The sequence below is a fragment of the Python bivittatus genome, unplaced genomic scaffold (genome assembly GCF_059951505.1).
Source record: "Python bivittatus isolate LINGU-HERP-01145 unplaced genomic scaffold, Pbiv_v1 ctg000570_np1212, whole genome shotgun sequence".
Taxonomy (NCBI): Eukaryota; Metazoa; Chordata; class Lepidosauria; order Squamata; family Pythonidae; genus Python; species Python bivittatus.
The window spans coordinates 3,078,089-3,094,472 of record NW_028277097.1 but is presented as its reverse complement, the minus strand read 5'-3'; the positions used below and the strand labels follow the sequence as shown (position 1 = coordinate 3,094,472).

General features: G+C 38.5%; 1 protein-coding gene across 5 annotated transcripts in view; it reads right to left on the bottom strand.

Moving 5' to 3' along the window:
- ARL15 (ARF like GTPase 15) overlaps window positions 1-16,384 on the bottom strand; it is a 225,106-nt gene that overhangs the window by 142,352 nt on the left and 66,370 nt on the right. For 2 of the 5 annotated variants that reach the window (XM_088152908.1, XM_088152913.1), the window contains exon 2: window positions 5,576-5,632. The exons of 2 other annotated variants lie outside the window; for them this stretch is intronic. In XM_088152908.1, the coding sequence (XP_088009034.1) occupies window positions 5,576-5,632 (57 nt within the window). Of the gene's footprint in view, window positions 1-5,575; window positions 5,633-16,090; window positions 16,188-16,384 lie in introns of all 5 variants that reach the window. One more of the 5 variants, XM_088152909.1, reaches the window with a different exon arrangement.

Sequence of the window (16,384 nt, the reverse complement as noted above, 5' to 3'; positions counted from 1 at the left end):
GCTGTCACTTCACCCAATGGCATTGGGCAATTTCTGAGCCATCTCCTACCTTCCCTTCCTGGAAAAGGTTTTAAGAAGGTGGTCAGGCTTCAGTTTCAGAGGGCTCTGGAAGAAACGGATTATCTGAAACTCTTCCAGTTGGGCTTCTGACCTGGGCACGATACTGAGATTGTATTAATCAGGCTTACAAATGACCTAGGGTAGGAATAGGGTGGCAGGTGATGCATCCATCTTGGCCCTCCTTAATCTCTTGATGGCCTTTGATACCACTGATCAAATCAAAGCTTTACTATGGTCACAGAACAGCATAGCCACTGATCACAGTATCCTTCTGGACTGGCTCAGGGGTTGGGAGTGGAAGGCATCACACAGACAGTTCCAGTCGGAATTGATGGAGGGGAAAACATCTAGCCCTTGGTCCTTGCTTTGTTGGGGGTTGATGCTGCCCCACTTATGCTTAATACCTGCAAGACGCTACTGAATGAGGTGATCCATCAGCATGGGGTTAGGCATCACCAGCATGCTGATTATATCTCAACCCTTGGCTGGCCAAGCAACGCCAGCAAGGTTCTGCCTCAGTATCTGGAAACTGATTCATGCTCAACTCTAGAAAAACTGATTAGCTGAAGATTTGGGGGCCACCCAGATGTGGGGATTTTCCACCCTTGGTTCTGGATGAGGTTTCATTGCCTCAAACAGGCTCAGAACACAACTTGGGGGTCCTCCTAGACTCATGGATCCTGCTTGAAGAGCAAGTGCCAGCCATGGCTCAGAGGGCCTTTGCAGAAATTCATACTGTTCACCAATTATGCCCATTCCTGGACTGGATGGCCCTATTTCTGCTCATTCATGCTTGGTCACCTCTCATCTTTGCATACATCTATACACACATACATACTTCATTGTAGCTAAAAGCCAGAAACAGAAAATACTACTAAAGACAATAAAATAAAATAAGACACTGAATAATATCAAGCTGGTCAGCAATTAACTGAACTATATTTATGGGAGACTTTGCATTAGTTAGTACCTCACTTTCTCTGCTACTACACAACATTTTGCTACAATCCAAGTTGTCAAGAGTTTGAAATATGGAAAAAGTAAAATCATATAAAAGTTGAGTACTGACAAAGCAGGGGTAAGATAAAGGTATTACTCGTCCCTATTGGCATACAGTAAAATAATACATATTGGACAGTTTTGACTCCCTAGTTTCATATGAGCAAATGCATTTCTTATATGGGATATTAGAATGTCTTCCCTGTAATAATAATGGGCAAAATATTATACAGTAACAAGCCTATAAAAAAAGCTTTTTCTTAATTTGGGAAAAGTTAAGCAGGGAAAGATAGCTGGCCACTTCCCAAAAGGTTCTGAATGCCTGGTTCCCCGCCCCTGCCCCCCCCCAGGCACTATGTTGTTTTGGCTTGTTTGAATTGCCTCTGGCACATTCTTTATTGTGTTATATGGCACAACATATAACATTTCTTATATGTTATTCTTTATTTTTATGTTTAATTGTATATGCTGCTCTGAGTCACATGCTGAGTGGACAGCTATACCGAATGAATGTATGAATGAATGAATGAATGAATGGGAAAGATTCTATGTGGAATACAGGTAGTCCTCAACTTACAATCACAATACAGACTGCAAAATTCATTGTTAAGTGGTGCAGTTGTTAAGCAAGGCATCATGTGACTACACCCAATTTTGACATTTTTTGCAGTGGTAATTAAGCGATTCACTACGGTTGAAGCGATTCACGTGGTTCCCCATTGGTTTTGCTTGCTGGAAGCTGGCTGGGAAGGTCATAAATGGCGATCACGTGACCACAGGACACTGCTACCATCGTAAATACATGCCGATTGCCAAACACCCAAATTTTGATCACATGACTGCGGACACTGTGATAGTTGTAAGTGCAAGGACCGGTCATAAGTCACTTTTTCAGCACTGTCATAACTTCAAACAGTTGCTAAATGAATGGTAGTAAGTCAAGGACTAGCAGTACCATTTGTATGGTCTTCCTAAATAACATAAATGAACCTGGAGGTAGGGGAGACTATTCCAAAGAGCAAGGACTACAAATAGAAATACTGTCTCTCAACCCCCAGCCTATCAAATGGCTGGATTTTAAGCATGCCTTCCCATGATAAGCATACAGGACAGGATGGTTCTAGTTGAAGATACCAGGGAACTAAGCCATGAAGAATTTTACAGGTTAAAAGAGCACTCTGAGCTGTACCTGGAAACCTCTTGGAAGCCAACACAGCGCCCATAAAATTAGCATTACATGGTTGCAATGGCTCTTACTTTCCAGGAGATGGACTACTATTTTTTGCTCCAGTCACAGTTTCTAAGGCTGCCCCCTCTAAAGTGAATTGCAGTAGTCTGTCGTTCAGGTGATAAGTACATGAGCTGCTGTTGCCAAGGTCTTCCACTTTAAACAAGGTCACAACTACTGCACCAGCAAAAGCTGGACAAAGACTCCACCAGGCATGAAACAAACAGACAAATGTCTGTCTTCAAAGGGCTTAATTTCAGATTTTTCTGTCCTATCCAGCCACCTAGCCTCCGAACATTAGGTCAAGTTCTCTTCCCCAACTGTGGCTTAGCCCAGGATGAAGATCTATAATTGGATTACCCTTAGTATATTGATACTTCATCCCAAACTGACAGATGCCTTCTCCTAGCAGTTTTGTGTAGATGTTAAAGAGCAGGAGAGAGAAAGCCAAGCCCTGCAGCACTCCACAAGGGAGCAGCCACCAGGCTAACCTCTGTTCTGTTTACTTTGGAGAAAATGGAACATACAATGCTCCCACCCCCAACTCTATCTGAATCCATAAGGCACCCAGGCTGGAATTTCTTAATTAGTCTTACAGGAGGCAACAAGCACAAAGTGATCCGACCGTGGCAGAGAATAACAACATCCCCCATCCTCAGATCACAAGTTAGCTTCTTTGCAATAAACATCTAAAGTGTGACCACCTGTACGAGTTGGGCCAGAGATTACCTGGGATCAGGAGTTCATGAAATCCTGGGCCCTTCTGGACCCCCCACATGGTATGGAGATTGAAATCCCCCAGCATCAATAGTTCAGGAAATTTTAACGCTAGCCCCACAACAAAATCCAGGAGCATAATAATTTTCCCCATGATGAAACATTGGTTAATCACATTTTTTGTTAAGCCCAAGGCTTTAAATTCACAGAGTATGTTGCTGTCACGTTATGGGTGGTAAACAAGGCAAATTTGAAGAGTCACAAAAATATGTGGATATTCCTTTCAAGTTTCATCTACAATTACAGAACAGTCAGTTCCATGAGTTGGTCCAAGATTCTAGAGAATTTCTATGTGTGTGCTGTCTGGATTCATTGAATTTCACTAATTAAATAAGTACTCTGTTCATGAATGAAGAGATGCTTGCAGATCTGTTCACAAACATGGTACTGAAACAACAGAAGCAATCGATATATATTCATACAGAATATGAGTGCTTAAGTGAAAATGCACTGAATTCCCTTTGCTACATTTTCCTTCAGCGTATTGTTGTGAAAGCCAAATTCTCAGCACAATTACCAAGTTCAAACATCAAAATAGGCTGCATGTAACACCAACAAGATTTAAAAAAAAAAATCTCCTTCTGGAGATTAATGATATTGATATGAATCCTATCAAGATTTAAAAATATGAAAAATAAAGAATATGATTAAAATGCATTTTTTTAATACTCTTTAACATTTCCTTTGTTTTAAGAAACAAGCCTGGGTCCCTAAAACTTATTTAATGTTTAACAATTGCTTTCAGCAGATACAGTGGGGCAAAAAAGTATTTAGTCAGCCACCAATTGTGCAAGTTCTCCCATTTAAAAAGATGAGAGAGGCCTGTAATTTTCATCATAGGTATACCTCAACTATGAGAGACAAAATGGGGAAAAAATCCAGAAAATCACATTGTCTGATTTTTAAAGAATTTATTTGCAAATCATGGTAGAAAATAAGTATTTGGTCAATATCAAAAGTTCATCTCAATACTTTGTTATATATCCTTTGTTGGCAGAGGTCAAACGTTTTCTATAAGTCTTCACAAGGTTTTCACACACTGTTGCTGGTATTTTGGCCCATTCCTCCATGCAGATCTCCTCTAGAGCAGTGATGTTTTGGGGCTGTCGCTGGGCAACACGGACTTTCAACTCCCTCCAAAGGTTTTCCATGGGGTTGAGATCTGGAGACTGGCTAGGCCACTCCAGGACCTTGAAATGCTTCTTACGAAGCCACTCCTTCGTTGCCCGGGCGGTGTGTTTGGGATCATTGTCATGCTGAAAGACCCAGCCACGTTTCATCTTCAATGCCCTTGCTGATGGAAGGAGGTGTTCACTCAAAATCTCACCATACATGGCCTCATTCATTCTTTCCTTTACACGGATCAGTCGTCCTGGTCCCTTTGCAGAAAAACAGCCCCAAAGCATGATGTTTCCACCCCCATGCTTCACAGTAGGTATGGTGTTCTTTGGATGCAACTCAGCATTCTCTCTCCTCCAAACATGACGAGCTGAGTTTAGACCAAAACATTCTACTTTGGTTTCATCTGACCATATGACATTCTCCCAATCCTCTTCTGGATCATCCAAATGCTCTCTAGCAAACTTCAGACAGGCCCAGACATGTACTGGCTTAAGCAGGGGGACACATCTGGCACTGCAGGATTTGAGTCCCTGGCAGCGTAGTGTGTTACTGATGGTAGCCTTTGCTACTTTGGTCCCAGCTCTCTGCAGGTCATTCACTAGGTCCCCCCATGTGGTTCTGGGATTTTTGCTCACCATTCTTGTGATCATTTTGACCCCACAGGGTGAGATCTTGCATGGAGCCCCAGATCGAGGGAGATTATCAGTGGTCTTATATGTCTTCCATTTTCTAATTGTTGCTCCCACAGTTGATTTCTTCACACCAAGCTGCTTGCCTATTGCAGATTCAATCTTCCCAGCCTGGTGCAGGTCTACAATTTTGTTTCTGGTGTCCTTCAACAACTCTTTGGTCTTGGGCATAGTAGAGTTTGGAGTGTGACTGTTTGAGGTTGTGGACAGGTGTCTTTTATACTGATAACAAGGTCAAACAGGTGCCATTACTACAGGTAACGAGTGGAGGACAGAGGAGCCTCTTAAAGAAGTAGTTACAGGTCTGTGAGAGCCAGACATCTTGCTTGTTTGTAGGTGACCAAATACTTATTTTCCACTATGATTTGCAAATAAATTCTTTAAAAATCAGACAATGTGATTTTCTGGATTTTTTTTCTCATTTTGTCTCTCATAGTTGAGGTATACCTATGATGAAAATTACAGGCCTCTCTAATCTTTTTAAGTGGGAGAATTTGCACAATTGGTGGCTGACTAAATACTTTTTTGCCCCACTGTATGCTAAGACCATAATTGCAAAATATATGCCGATTTCAATTACAGGTCTTTTGCTATGCCAAATTTCTTTAATTATAAAACACAGGATAGCTGCAACTGACATTCTAATAATTACATTGCAAGCAAGAATTACATTGCATTAAAAATGCGGCATAATGCTTACCGTGTAAATGCCAATTCTACAAACAGCAAATGAAAGCTGGATACACTCAGACATTTTCTAAAAAAATTGAAATAAGCATTACCAAGTATTATTATTGCTGGAAAAGGGATAGGATTTAAAAAAAACAACAACTCACAGATATATGTGATTAGTTTTCCCACCACCTCCAGCAGAACTGGAATCTGCTGTTCATGCTTAAACTTGGTAAGTCAACAAGTTTAATGATGGAATTCAAAAGATTGGCCAGAATAGAGGCTCCAATTCTCCCTGCTGCACTACTGTATCCTGAGGAATACACACACACACACACACACACACACACACAAAGAACCATTTAAAAGTAAATCAGTGAGATCAAGAACTGGTTCTACCAGATTACTTTTTTGCAAGAAACCTCTGAGCACCTTATTCTGGAAAATGTCATTAAAATATATTATCCATATAATTTTTTGCAGAATAAATTTCACAAAAAAGAACTCTCAGAAAACATTGTGCCAATCTTTCAATCTGGCAGCCTCTCATATTTATTGAGCAACAATCTCCAGCCATCACATTGTAAAATACTATGTTATGTGATTATACTGTATGTCATGATTAACCAATCTTCCCTACCTGCACGTTTAGGTAACATATTCCATCAAATAAGAGGCAGGAAAAAAATACAACGCAATGAAAAAGCATCACTTTCAATTCCTGTTGTAGCTCTCTTTCTGAAATCCTTATGAACTTGACCAAAAGTGCTTCTGAGAGACATGGATTAGCCTATCATGGTCAATCTGCATAAAACAGCAAGCCAGAGTTCTTTAGATATCTGGCTTATTACATTTGAGGGACAATACTAGTGCCAGTTTTTCAATCACTCTCACTTGGCCATTATTCTTGGCTTGGTTGTTTCCACATGAACTAAAAATTTAAAGCTAAGACCAAACCATGGCCAAATTCCAGATACTGTTAGAGCAGAAACACTAGGAATTTGGGGTAGGCATTTGCCTTAAATACTAAACAAAACACAGAAAGGGCTTCATTGTAAATAATTATTTTTATTGATACATGTAAACGAGACTGAAAAAGTAGTAGCATGAACTAATCTCCAAGCACTTCGAAAAACAGAAGCATATGAAAGATAATTTCTGTGTGTTAATAACGTACATTTCCTTTTCACGGCCTGGAAATTAAACCCATGACATTATATTATGTTTCATTCCATAAAGGCATGTGTTAGATGGTTAACAGTGCTACTACACACTAAATATCAGCAGTGTCTGTTAGAAACAATTATAACTGCAATTTAAAATATCTGCATGCCATAAATTAAATAAGGAATTTGTGATTCTAAATTTGTGGCCATGTTTGCTTTCTTAGCTCACTTTAGCAGAAGCCATCTCTTCTATTCCAGAATGTTGATGATTTTGAAGTTAAATGATAAAGATATTTCTCCAGAAATGCCAGCAACCTAACTTTGGCTAATTAAATATTCTCAATTAAATTGATAGTGGCCAGGGAACAATTCTACAGCTGTGTTCTGGTTCTTTATGTTTAAAGACAGATATTTTATATGCAAGGCTATAAAATTGAATTTTGAAAAGTAAAAGTAAAAGCTTAATGAGCACAAAGCATTTTCTTAATTCAATCTTAATTTGTAGTTTGCAATTTAATGTATCTCATTAGAAAGTCAAGCTATCAACATTTTTAAACATGTGCATACAATGCAAAAGCTTTCCCCACATTTTCTAATACGAGGATGCAATTAAAATTCAGCATAACAAAATCTAGCACAAGAAGTTCAGATTTATTATTTTAATAAGGAAGCCAACAAAAAAAATGATTATATAACTTGACTTTCAATTCTTATTCAATACCCAAGTGATTTCACACTGTTGGCAGTTTCTGACCTTTGGCAATTGCTACAAGAATTATGTTTTCCAGCCGCAAACAAAATAGGATAAAGGATGGCAACTTCATTAAGGGAAAAAAGTGTTACTGTACAACTTCAGAAAATGTAATAATACATACAAACCTCCCTATTCCTTCCAAAGAAAGTTTAGATTCTCTGATCATTTTGTAAGGGAAAAAAATAAATAGAAGTTTTGTTCCCCCAACACACAAATGAGATTATTAAAGCTTTCCTGAATTAAATTCAACTTCCTAAGCATTTTCTTAATTTTTGATATATACATTCTTTCTGCTATATCAGAGAAAAGTGCACAAATAAGGGCTAAAAGCCAAATCAGCAGCCAGGATTCTTAGAGAGATTAAAAGTTTCTTCCACTTCTTTTTTCATATCTCAGAAACATCAAAGATACATCTCCAACATTTAGGTAAGGATTCAATTTATCAGTTTTCCCCACCTGGAAACCTCTTGATATGCTAAATTTCAACTCTCATGACTCCTAGCTAGTAATAAGGTGAGAATCTGTACTTCTTCACACTCTACCCTTCCTCTACAGCAGTGTTTCTCCACCTTGGTAACTTTAAGATGGGTGGACATCAACTCCCAGATTTCCCCAAAGTCCACCCAAGCTTAAAGTTACCAAGGTGGAGAAACACCAGCAAGAGCCACCTTGCAGGCATCCTACCTAGAGCACCTCTCAGCACAGTTTTCTCTGAATTACCCAAAATTACTTAAAAGAGAAGAAACTAGACAGCCACAATGCTGTACAGCTGGTCTGTCCTACTTGTGCAAGGCTCCCCCAATGGGGAAAACATCAGGCAGAAGAGATCAGGCAATCCAGTTGGAGCACCTGCTATGCCAACTGTACTTTTGCTACCCGTCACTTCCCCCAGAGTGATATGGGGAATGCTGGCTCCCTGCTCCATCCTGCATAGGCCATCTTGCCTTTGTAGAAGCAGCAGAAGAAATGGGCAGCCTGGGTTGAATCCTAGAAATTTAGGATTGGGAAGGATGTTTGAGGTCTTCCGGTCTAACTTCCTACTTCTTGCCTAGGGTAGGAATCCTCATGCCAACCCAGACAAATGGCTGTCCACAACTCTAGGAAGCAACTGTCAAAACTTCTTTATTTCAAGTTTGGATCTCCCCCTCTCTGAACTGCACAAAATACTTTTTTTCTGAGCAGGAAATTAAGGCTCGTCCTCTCTTCTTGTCTAGAGGAATGAATGGCACCAGAGTATCTTTAAGACCTGCCCCTGACATCATCAAGACCCTGATCCAATTTCTTTCCATACCCTTCTGGTGCTAAGATTGCAGCTTTAATCACTTGATGATAAAATGGGTATTTCCTTATTTAAGCCATCTGGCTGCTTATTGTGCTTTTGTTTTGGTTATTAACAGTGGACCTTTTTAGAATACAGTACAACACTGGATTTGAAATTGGTTTCCAAGCTCTACTTTTGCTGACTTTGTTTTCTTCAGCCAATTTTTTTCTTTTTTCTTTTTTTCTGTTTTTAAACAGATGCTTGAATAAAACGGAGCTTTTGTCCTAGAGTAAATCAACTAGCACCACTGGAACTACCAATAAATTATCTGCAACATAATGGATTAATTTATGTTTCTGAATAGTGAAATAAAGCTATATTTTATCTGATATATGATTTGGGACACACCAACTTGTATTCATTTACAACTTTTCCTGAACCCATAAATAGAAAAATCCTTCACAGCAGATTTTTTTCCAGCCTGGTGCCTTTCAGATGTCCTGAACTGCAGCTCCCATAATCCCCAAGCACAGTCCTGGCCAAACAGCGCAGAACAGCTAAATGTCAAACCATGGTACTATAAACATCATAAATTTTAAGAACTGCTGAAACATGAGCCTAAATTATAGGGTTTTGCAGGTAGGGATTTAGCTAAGATTTTGTAAGAGAAAAAGCCCAATAACCAGCTAAGATCTTCAGTGCTGGATCATTTCCAAGTTTCATTTACTTACAGTTTACTGCAGTTTTCTGCAAGGTGTTTATATGGTAAGCATGAAAGAGAAAAAAAATATTTGCACTCACAAACTGATTCAAGGTAAACATTCAAGACTACCAGGCACCTATACCAAAACCTTCGAACAAGCAACATGGACAGAATAATGCTGTATTGTCATTACCCACCCCAGGTTCTGGAATCCTGTAGTTAAGAGTCAATAAGCCATAAACACAGGGAGCTAGCATGTGACTATTTTTATTTCTGCAAATCTAAAACTGAATTTAACACTTTACGAACTAAAGCTAGCACATGGAGCAACATTAAATAAGCAGCATTTTAGATTCCTGGGTCCATCTTCAAGACTTCTGCTGCACATTGACCTGTTAAAAAGTTAATCTACAACAAATTTTCTTGTATTAAAGGCACAGATTTCCAGTTGGACATCCAACTCACATAGGTCTTTTGGTGTAAGATCCCATAAGATATGGGTATCATCCTGGAGAAAGGCAACTGCAGTGCATTCTCTGTTTGCAAACTCCCCTTACCCTCTAGCATTTACTGCTAATATCTTCAGAATAATGGGAAAGGGCTCTTCTGAATATACTGTTATGTTCAAAAACCCCTGAAGGGTTCCCAATAGAAGAGGTAATCTGAACCCCCCTATAAAATTCCATAACTGTAGTAGGACAAGAGCATAAAAAGCCCTTAGATGTCACTGAGTTTGAAAATGTAGGTGAACGCCTACTAGATTTCTTACTAAAAGAATATCAGTCAATTTTGCTATAGGTAATTTGCTTATACCCCCTTGGCATTTTTTTAATGGAGGCCTGCTGTGCTGTAAGTGAAGAAATGCTATTTAGAGCAAGCAGTGGAAAAGAATATAATGCTCAGCTCACAAGGAAGAGAGCACCATAGATCATTTCTGCAGCAGTCAGAAAGGAAACAAGCTGAAAGGCTATAATTGTTATGTACATGCATACACACAAATACGCACACCATCTCCTGAAGTTTCCAAATACTGTTCTGTTTGGGCATACAAGCTATATGGGAATGCACAAAACCAATGAAGTGAACTATCAAAGCAGTGTTATTAAGAACATGCTGAAAAAGTGTGAATCTTGTAGAGTTCTACATCAACTGGTACGAATGGGAGAAAAGCAACAGCCAAGATTCCCAGAATACATATCTGATCACCTCCAGGTGCACTAAACTGATCACAGGCTAATTCTGAAATGAATTAGTATATGACATCTGATAAGAGAATACACTGGAAATTCCCAGCTCAGAGCTCACTTTGACAGCCTCTATCTACCATATAAGTTATGGCCCCATAGATTACTGTTACAGATTCAAGACTGAGCTTGGGCAATTCAAGGATAAACCCAGGTAGCCCACAGGTTCATCCACCCTGCTAAGCCATAATGTGAACTGCTAATTTTGGTTTGGCATAGCAGTGAACTTAACCACTGGGTTTTAAAAACCTATTTTATGGTTTAGTGCAATAGATAAACCCAATGAACTGAGATTTGTTCAACAAACATGGTTAAATCATGCTTAGCATACGGGAATTCAGCCAGCATCAAGGTTTGTAGAAAGAATAACTATGGATAACTCTGATATATGCTTATCATCTCAGGTGCTCTGTAGGAAGGATGAATAAAAACAAAATTGTGTTTCAGCAGTTCCATTTCTGTAGTGCAACCTGCAAATTGCCTCAGCTCAGCTTTATCTTCCACCTTTCCATATGGCTAACAGAAAAGAAATGACAAACGGGACATCAAAGAATCCTATAAAATAGGTATCCTGTCCACCTCTCTTCTTCCCAGACTCACCGATATTTGTGAGTCTGAATTGAACTGCATGCTCCATTTTATTTAAGACAATTCTGCAATTACTGTTCTTCAAAAAGTGACATTTGAGAAATACATACATCATAAAAAAAGTATGAGGGCTTTTCATGTTCAAACATCACTATCAGTCAGGACTGAAAAGACGTGTTCTTCTCTGAACAAGTAATGTGCTCTTTTCTAATAACCTAGAGACATAAACTAGAAATAAACAGTAATCTAGGATACTGGCATATTAGAAAATAAATATGAGATGTTCTGGTTTACATAATATAGTAAATAAGTTATGGACAGAGCCATTTAAGTTTCTCCAAACATATCTAGAGGCAAAAGATGCCAACCAAAACTGAATGAAGAGCATCTATAGTCTATTCTGCTGACTTCACAGTGCAGTATCAAGACCCTGTGGAACTGCCTGAAACTATTTGTGAATAAGCGTTGGCTCTTTTATTATTAAAAATAAAATTATTGTGCAATTATCATTCTCTGGGTTTAATATTATCTCTATTCACTGAGACATACTTCTTTCACAAAAAAAAAAGTTTCAGTCAATTTGCACCCATATAACTGAAGTTGAGATTCTTTTTGAATGTAATTTTAAGTACAATCAGGCTTTCAGAATCACATGAAATAATTTCAAAATTAAGCAAGAGCTTGGAATCACTACTAACAACATTCATCAATGGTCAGAAAACTTAGAGCATGCCACTGCACAATAGCCAATAAGGCTCTTACACAGGTCAAGTGGCCTCAATTCAGTCCTGAGTTGCATCACATAAGTTGCATTTTGACTCATTTCCATGGAGTTCCAACAACCATCTACAATACTGTCCAGGGAATTCTATACCCCCAGCTTCCCTTACCCTATCCCATCCCATAAACTGAAGAAGGTTATGGAGTGACCCTATTACAACTTGCCTACAAAAGGTCTTGAAAGACCAATATCTGCCAAGTTTAGCTACTAGCCAGTTACTCTTTTCTCCAGTCCTTTCAGAAGGCCCTGAGGACAATGTGCTGACACTTTGGAATACAATAGCTATTGATTGGACAGAGGAAAAATGTATGTTAAGTTTTAAAATGCAACACATAAAATGAACAGAGTCTGGGACTAGTGGAAACTTTGCCCTTCCTGCACTGAAAAGAAAAGAGAAATTGCAGAAGCCCTGGCGTTAAAACCCTCCAAACAGTATTAAATTACTTTTGGATAACGAATTAGTTATGGATAACCAGTTAATTAATTAATTAATACTTAATCATTAATCAGTTAATCAATTGACATTAAATCAATTAACATAACACAACTATTAATTAATTAATATTTACCCAGTATTCAAAAGAGACAATTAAAAAGCTAAGAAGGAAACAAAAAGACTGGAACACATTCTCTCCAGCAGCCAAAACCCAGACAAGTAGGAACTAACACCAGACAAACAATTAACCAGAAATCAATACCCTAATCAAGGAACTACCAAGGAGAAAACCACACCCCCACCAACACTGGCAGGTCAAGCTATTGTGAGCAAAACTCACACTCTCTTGCACTGATGATGTTACTTAGTTGGGTAATGAAACGTCTGCAAGCAAACAACCAAGCTCAGAGAGCACCAAGGACTCCACATTAAGTAATTTGCAGGAACACTTCTTCATACATAATTGGAGTTTTGAGTTTCTTCTACTGGAGTTTCTTCTCTTTTCCTGTTAACACTGTTTTAAAGAAAAAGGTGCTAGATGATCAACTGGATACTGAACATGCCTATATATGGAAATACTACAGCTGTTATTGGATACTCATTGCCAAACTTCACTTTTCAACTAATAACATCTTGCAGGAACAGGAGAAAAAAAACTTTGATCAAATCCTTCCAAGGCAAGGATAATTCTGCAGGGTACTCTAAAGAGATAGTGGAGCAAAACATGATGTTACAGAAATACTGTGCAGCTGTTGACATATGACAGGAAACTCTTTCATGGCCTTACTTGGTTGTAGAAGTTTTTGGTTTTGATTTTCATTCTCTTCAATTGGATTTCTAAAAGTGACACAGGCAATATGGTGGGTGCAAGTATCTCACCATGGTTTCTATCTCATCCAAGTATGGAAACTTGTAGAGCAGATTCCAACCCACACCCACCCATGCAAAATCCACAGGTGATTTTGAGCCAAACACTGTCTCTGAATCTAATGTATTTTACAGGGTGGCTGTTTGGGGAAAAACTGGAGGTACTATTATGTACACTGCCTTGAACTTGAACTCCTGGACAAACTCCTGCCTCCTTCCTAGAAAGAAAATGACCGGCCCAAGGTCACCCAGCGGGCTTTGTGCCTAGGCAGGACCAGAACTCACATTCTCCCAGTTTCTAGCCTGATGCCTTAACCACTATACCAGACTGGCTCTCCAATCCTTTCTAATAATTATTTCATAAACATTCTGCATGCTATTTCCAAAATAATGAGTTTGAACTAGTGAAATTACATCAAAATCTTTTAATATGCAAAGACGCTCATGGAAAAGAAATCCTTATCTAGCATGTGCTATAAAGCAAACTAAAGATACTGTATAAAAGGGTTCCTTTATGGAGCAGTAGTTCTATATACAAATGACACACTTCTGTTCTTGGATAAACCTCATCATTTCTACCTATTTTGATTTCCCTGATCAAATAATTTGGTCACCTTCCTATGCAGGACTTTGGTTTCCAAATACAAGCTTAATATTGAGCAGATATTAACCAGCCAAGATCTTACCAACTTTCTGATACTAGAAAAACATATTTATATCGGAAGTCTTTCTCTGTAATTTCCAATACTATATATCAAGAGGTGTTACCCACAGTGCCACATATCTAATGCACATAATAAAGACAACTATATCTTAGAGGAAAGCAGCTAAGAGCCAAAACAGACGAGCCTAAAAGGCCAGAAAACCAACTTTAGTCTCTAATTTTAGAAAAGCATGATCTCTACTTTTCATTGCAAGAAGAAAAACATTCATGCATCACAAGGATGTAAAATAAAACACCTGCTGTTATATCTTGTCCTCAGATGGTCTAGAACAGTGTTTTTCAAACTTTCAAACACTGGTCTAGAATCAGTAACAGAGCATTTTGATCTGATAAAAGTCACCAGGAGTCAAGACAAACCCCACCTCCCCTGCATTAAAGACTATTTTTTAATACTGATTATGAATATTTTGTGAGTAACTTATTTAATGTACTTACTGTACATTAGCTATCAATTTTGCAGGAAACATACCTGCCATATTGCTTATTCCACCTTCAGCACTGCAAATTGGTATGACTTTTTTCCTGGAAGGGTTCCTAGTATTTTCAATGAAAATTAAATGAATGAAAATAAAGGAGGCTTTCTCTGCAGATTGTTTTGTGCAGCATTTGAATCTGTTAAGAGCCTTCTCATAAAACTTTATCAGACATTTGTCCTTGTGGCATACTATACAACCAAATTCTGTGTTAACTATCAGCATGTACATACTCCAGACCAGTGTTTCTCAACCTTGGCAACTTTAAGATGTGTGGACTTCAACTCCCAGGATTTCCCAGCCAACAAGGCTGGTTGAGGAATCCTGGGAGTTGAAGTCCACACATCTTAAAGTTGCCAAGGTTGAGAAACACTGCTCCTGACCTATCTATATTCTTTTATTCACAGAAGTTCCAGTTCAAGGGTGCTTTTCATCATCCATAATGATCACCATACTTCAAAAAGCTGTAACATTTTAGAACATGATTTTCAACATTAACACAGTGAATACTGATTTGTGATTAAATTGTTCTATAATAAAAGCCTAAAACCAACATTTCCCATTCATGAGTGAAGCTAGTTCTATAGAAAGCGTCTATGAAAGCTAGTAAACATACTTAGACATGTCTTGCATACCAACAATTAGTAAATAATTTTTCAAGATGCTCAGAAACCTTATTTAAACAGGAGCCTTATGTCTATTTTCAATGCTGCATATAATTATCTATGCCAGCTTTATAAGTACATAATCTTGTCCAGACTCCAAGGTTTCAAGTCTCATTATCTCTAACCAGAAAACAGCATGCCTGTTTCAGTTATTCTGAGTATATCTGTATGTGTGTGTGTGTGTACACACACACGCACGCACAGTATATCTGGACTAAACTGTGTTGGAAAAATCTGTCTACACCAATGGAAACATACACACACACACACATCCATCACTCTATTTCCTCTCAGGATAAGGGTTATTATGAAAAATGAGAAAATCAATGAGAAATAGAGAGTCAAAGAAATTAAAGAGATGGGATGTGAAAAAGAACAGGGTAGCTAAATCTAGTTTTCACCAGCACCAAGTATTATACTTCTCCATACCTTTCCTCCTTGCAAACCATATTTGCTTCCACCATGTCTCTACACCAATGTTTCTTTTGTTCTTTAAACGTCTGTACCTCTGTTATTGGGACTCTCACAATTCCACCCAATCACAGTTTTCGTGTCTTCTTCCTCTCAACCCATTCACACTTCTTTCATATACTTGCTTTGCAATTTCATTCTCATTCATTCTCTCTGTAGGACCAAAGTACCTCTCCCTATTCATTTGTATTCAATCAACATTCTTTTATGATCCTGTCTCTTATGCACAAGCTTCTTAAGGGTCCATCTTGTTGTTGTGGCATTCAACTGTCTTTTATGCTTCTCCTGACATCCCAACTCTTATTTCCATTATCTAACAAAGCAAAAAAAAGCACACTCTTAACATAAGCTATTTTTGCTTCTTTCAACAAACATTCTCTCCTCACCATAGATCACATACTATCCACTACCTTTCTTTTCACGGCAGTAAGAAGACTTGCCAGTGAGCACACAGGCTGCTGCATTCTTAGCCAGCTTCAGTTTCCAGATGGTCCTCAAGAACAGACACTGTAAGTGAAATACAGTAATCCAAGTATGAGATGTCAGACATTATTGTTCTCCATCCATGTTGTTCCAGGTAAAGCCACATTGGCACTCAAGCTGGAGCCAGGTAAAACATCTTCTGGCCCCAGGTTCTATCTGCTTTTCCAGCAGAAGTCATAAGTCCAGAAGAACCCCCAGATTATGAACCTGCTCTCCCTTTG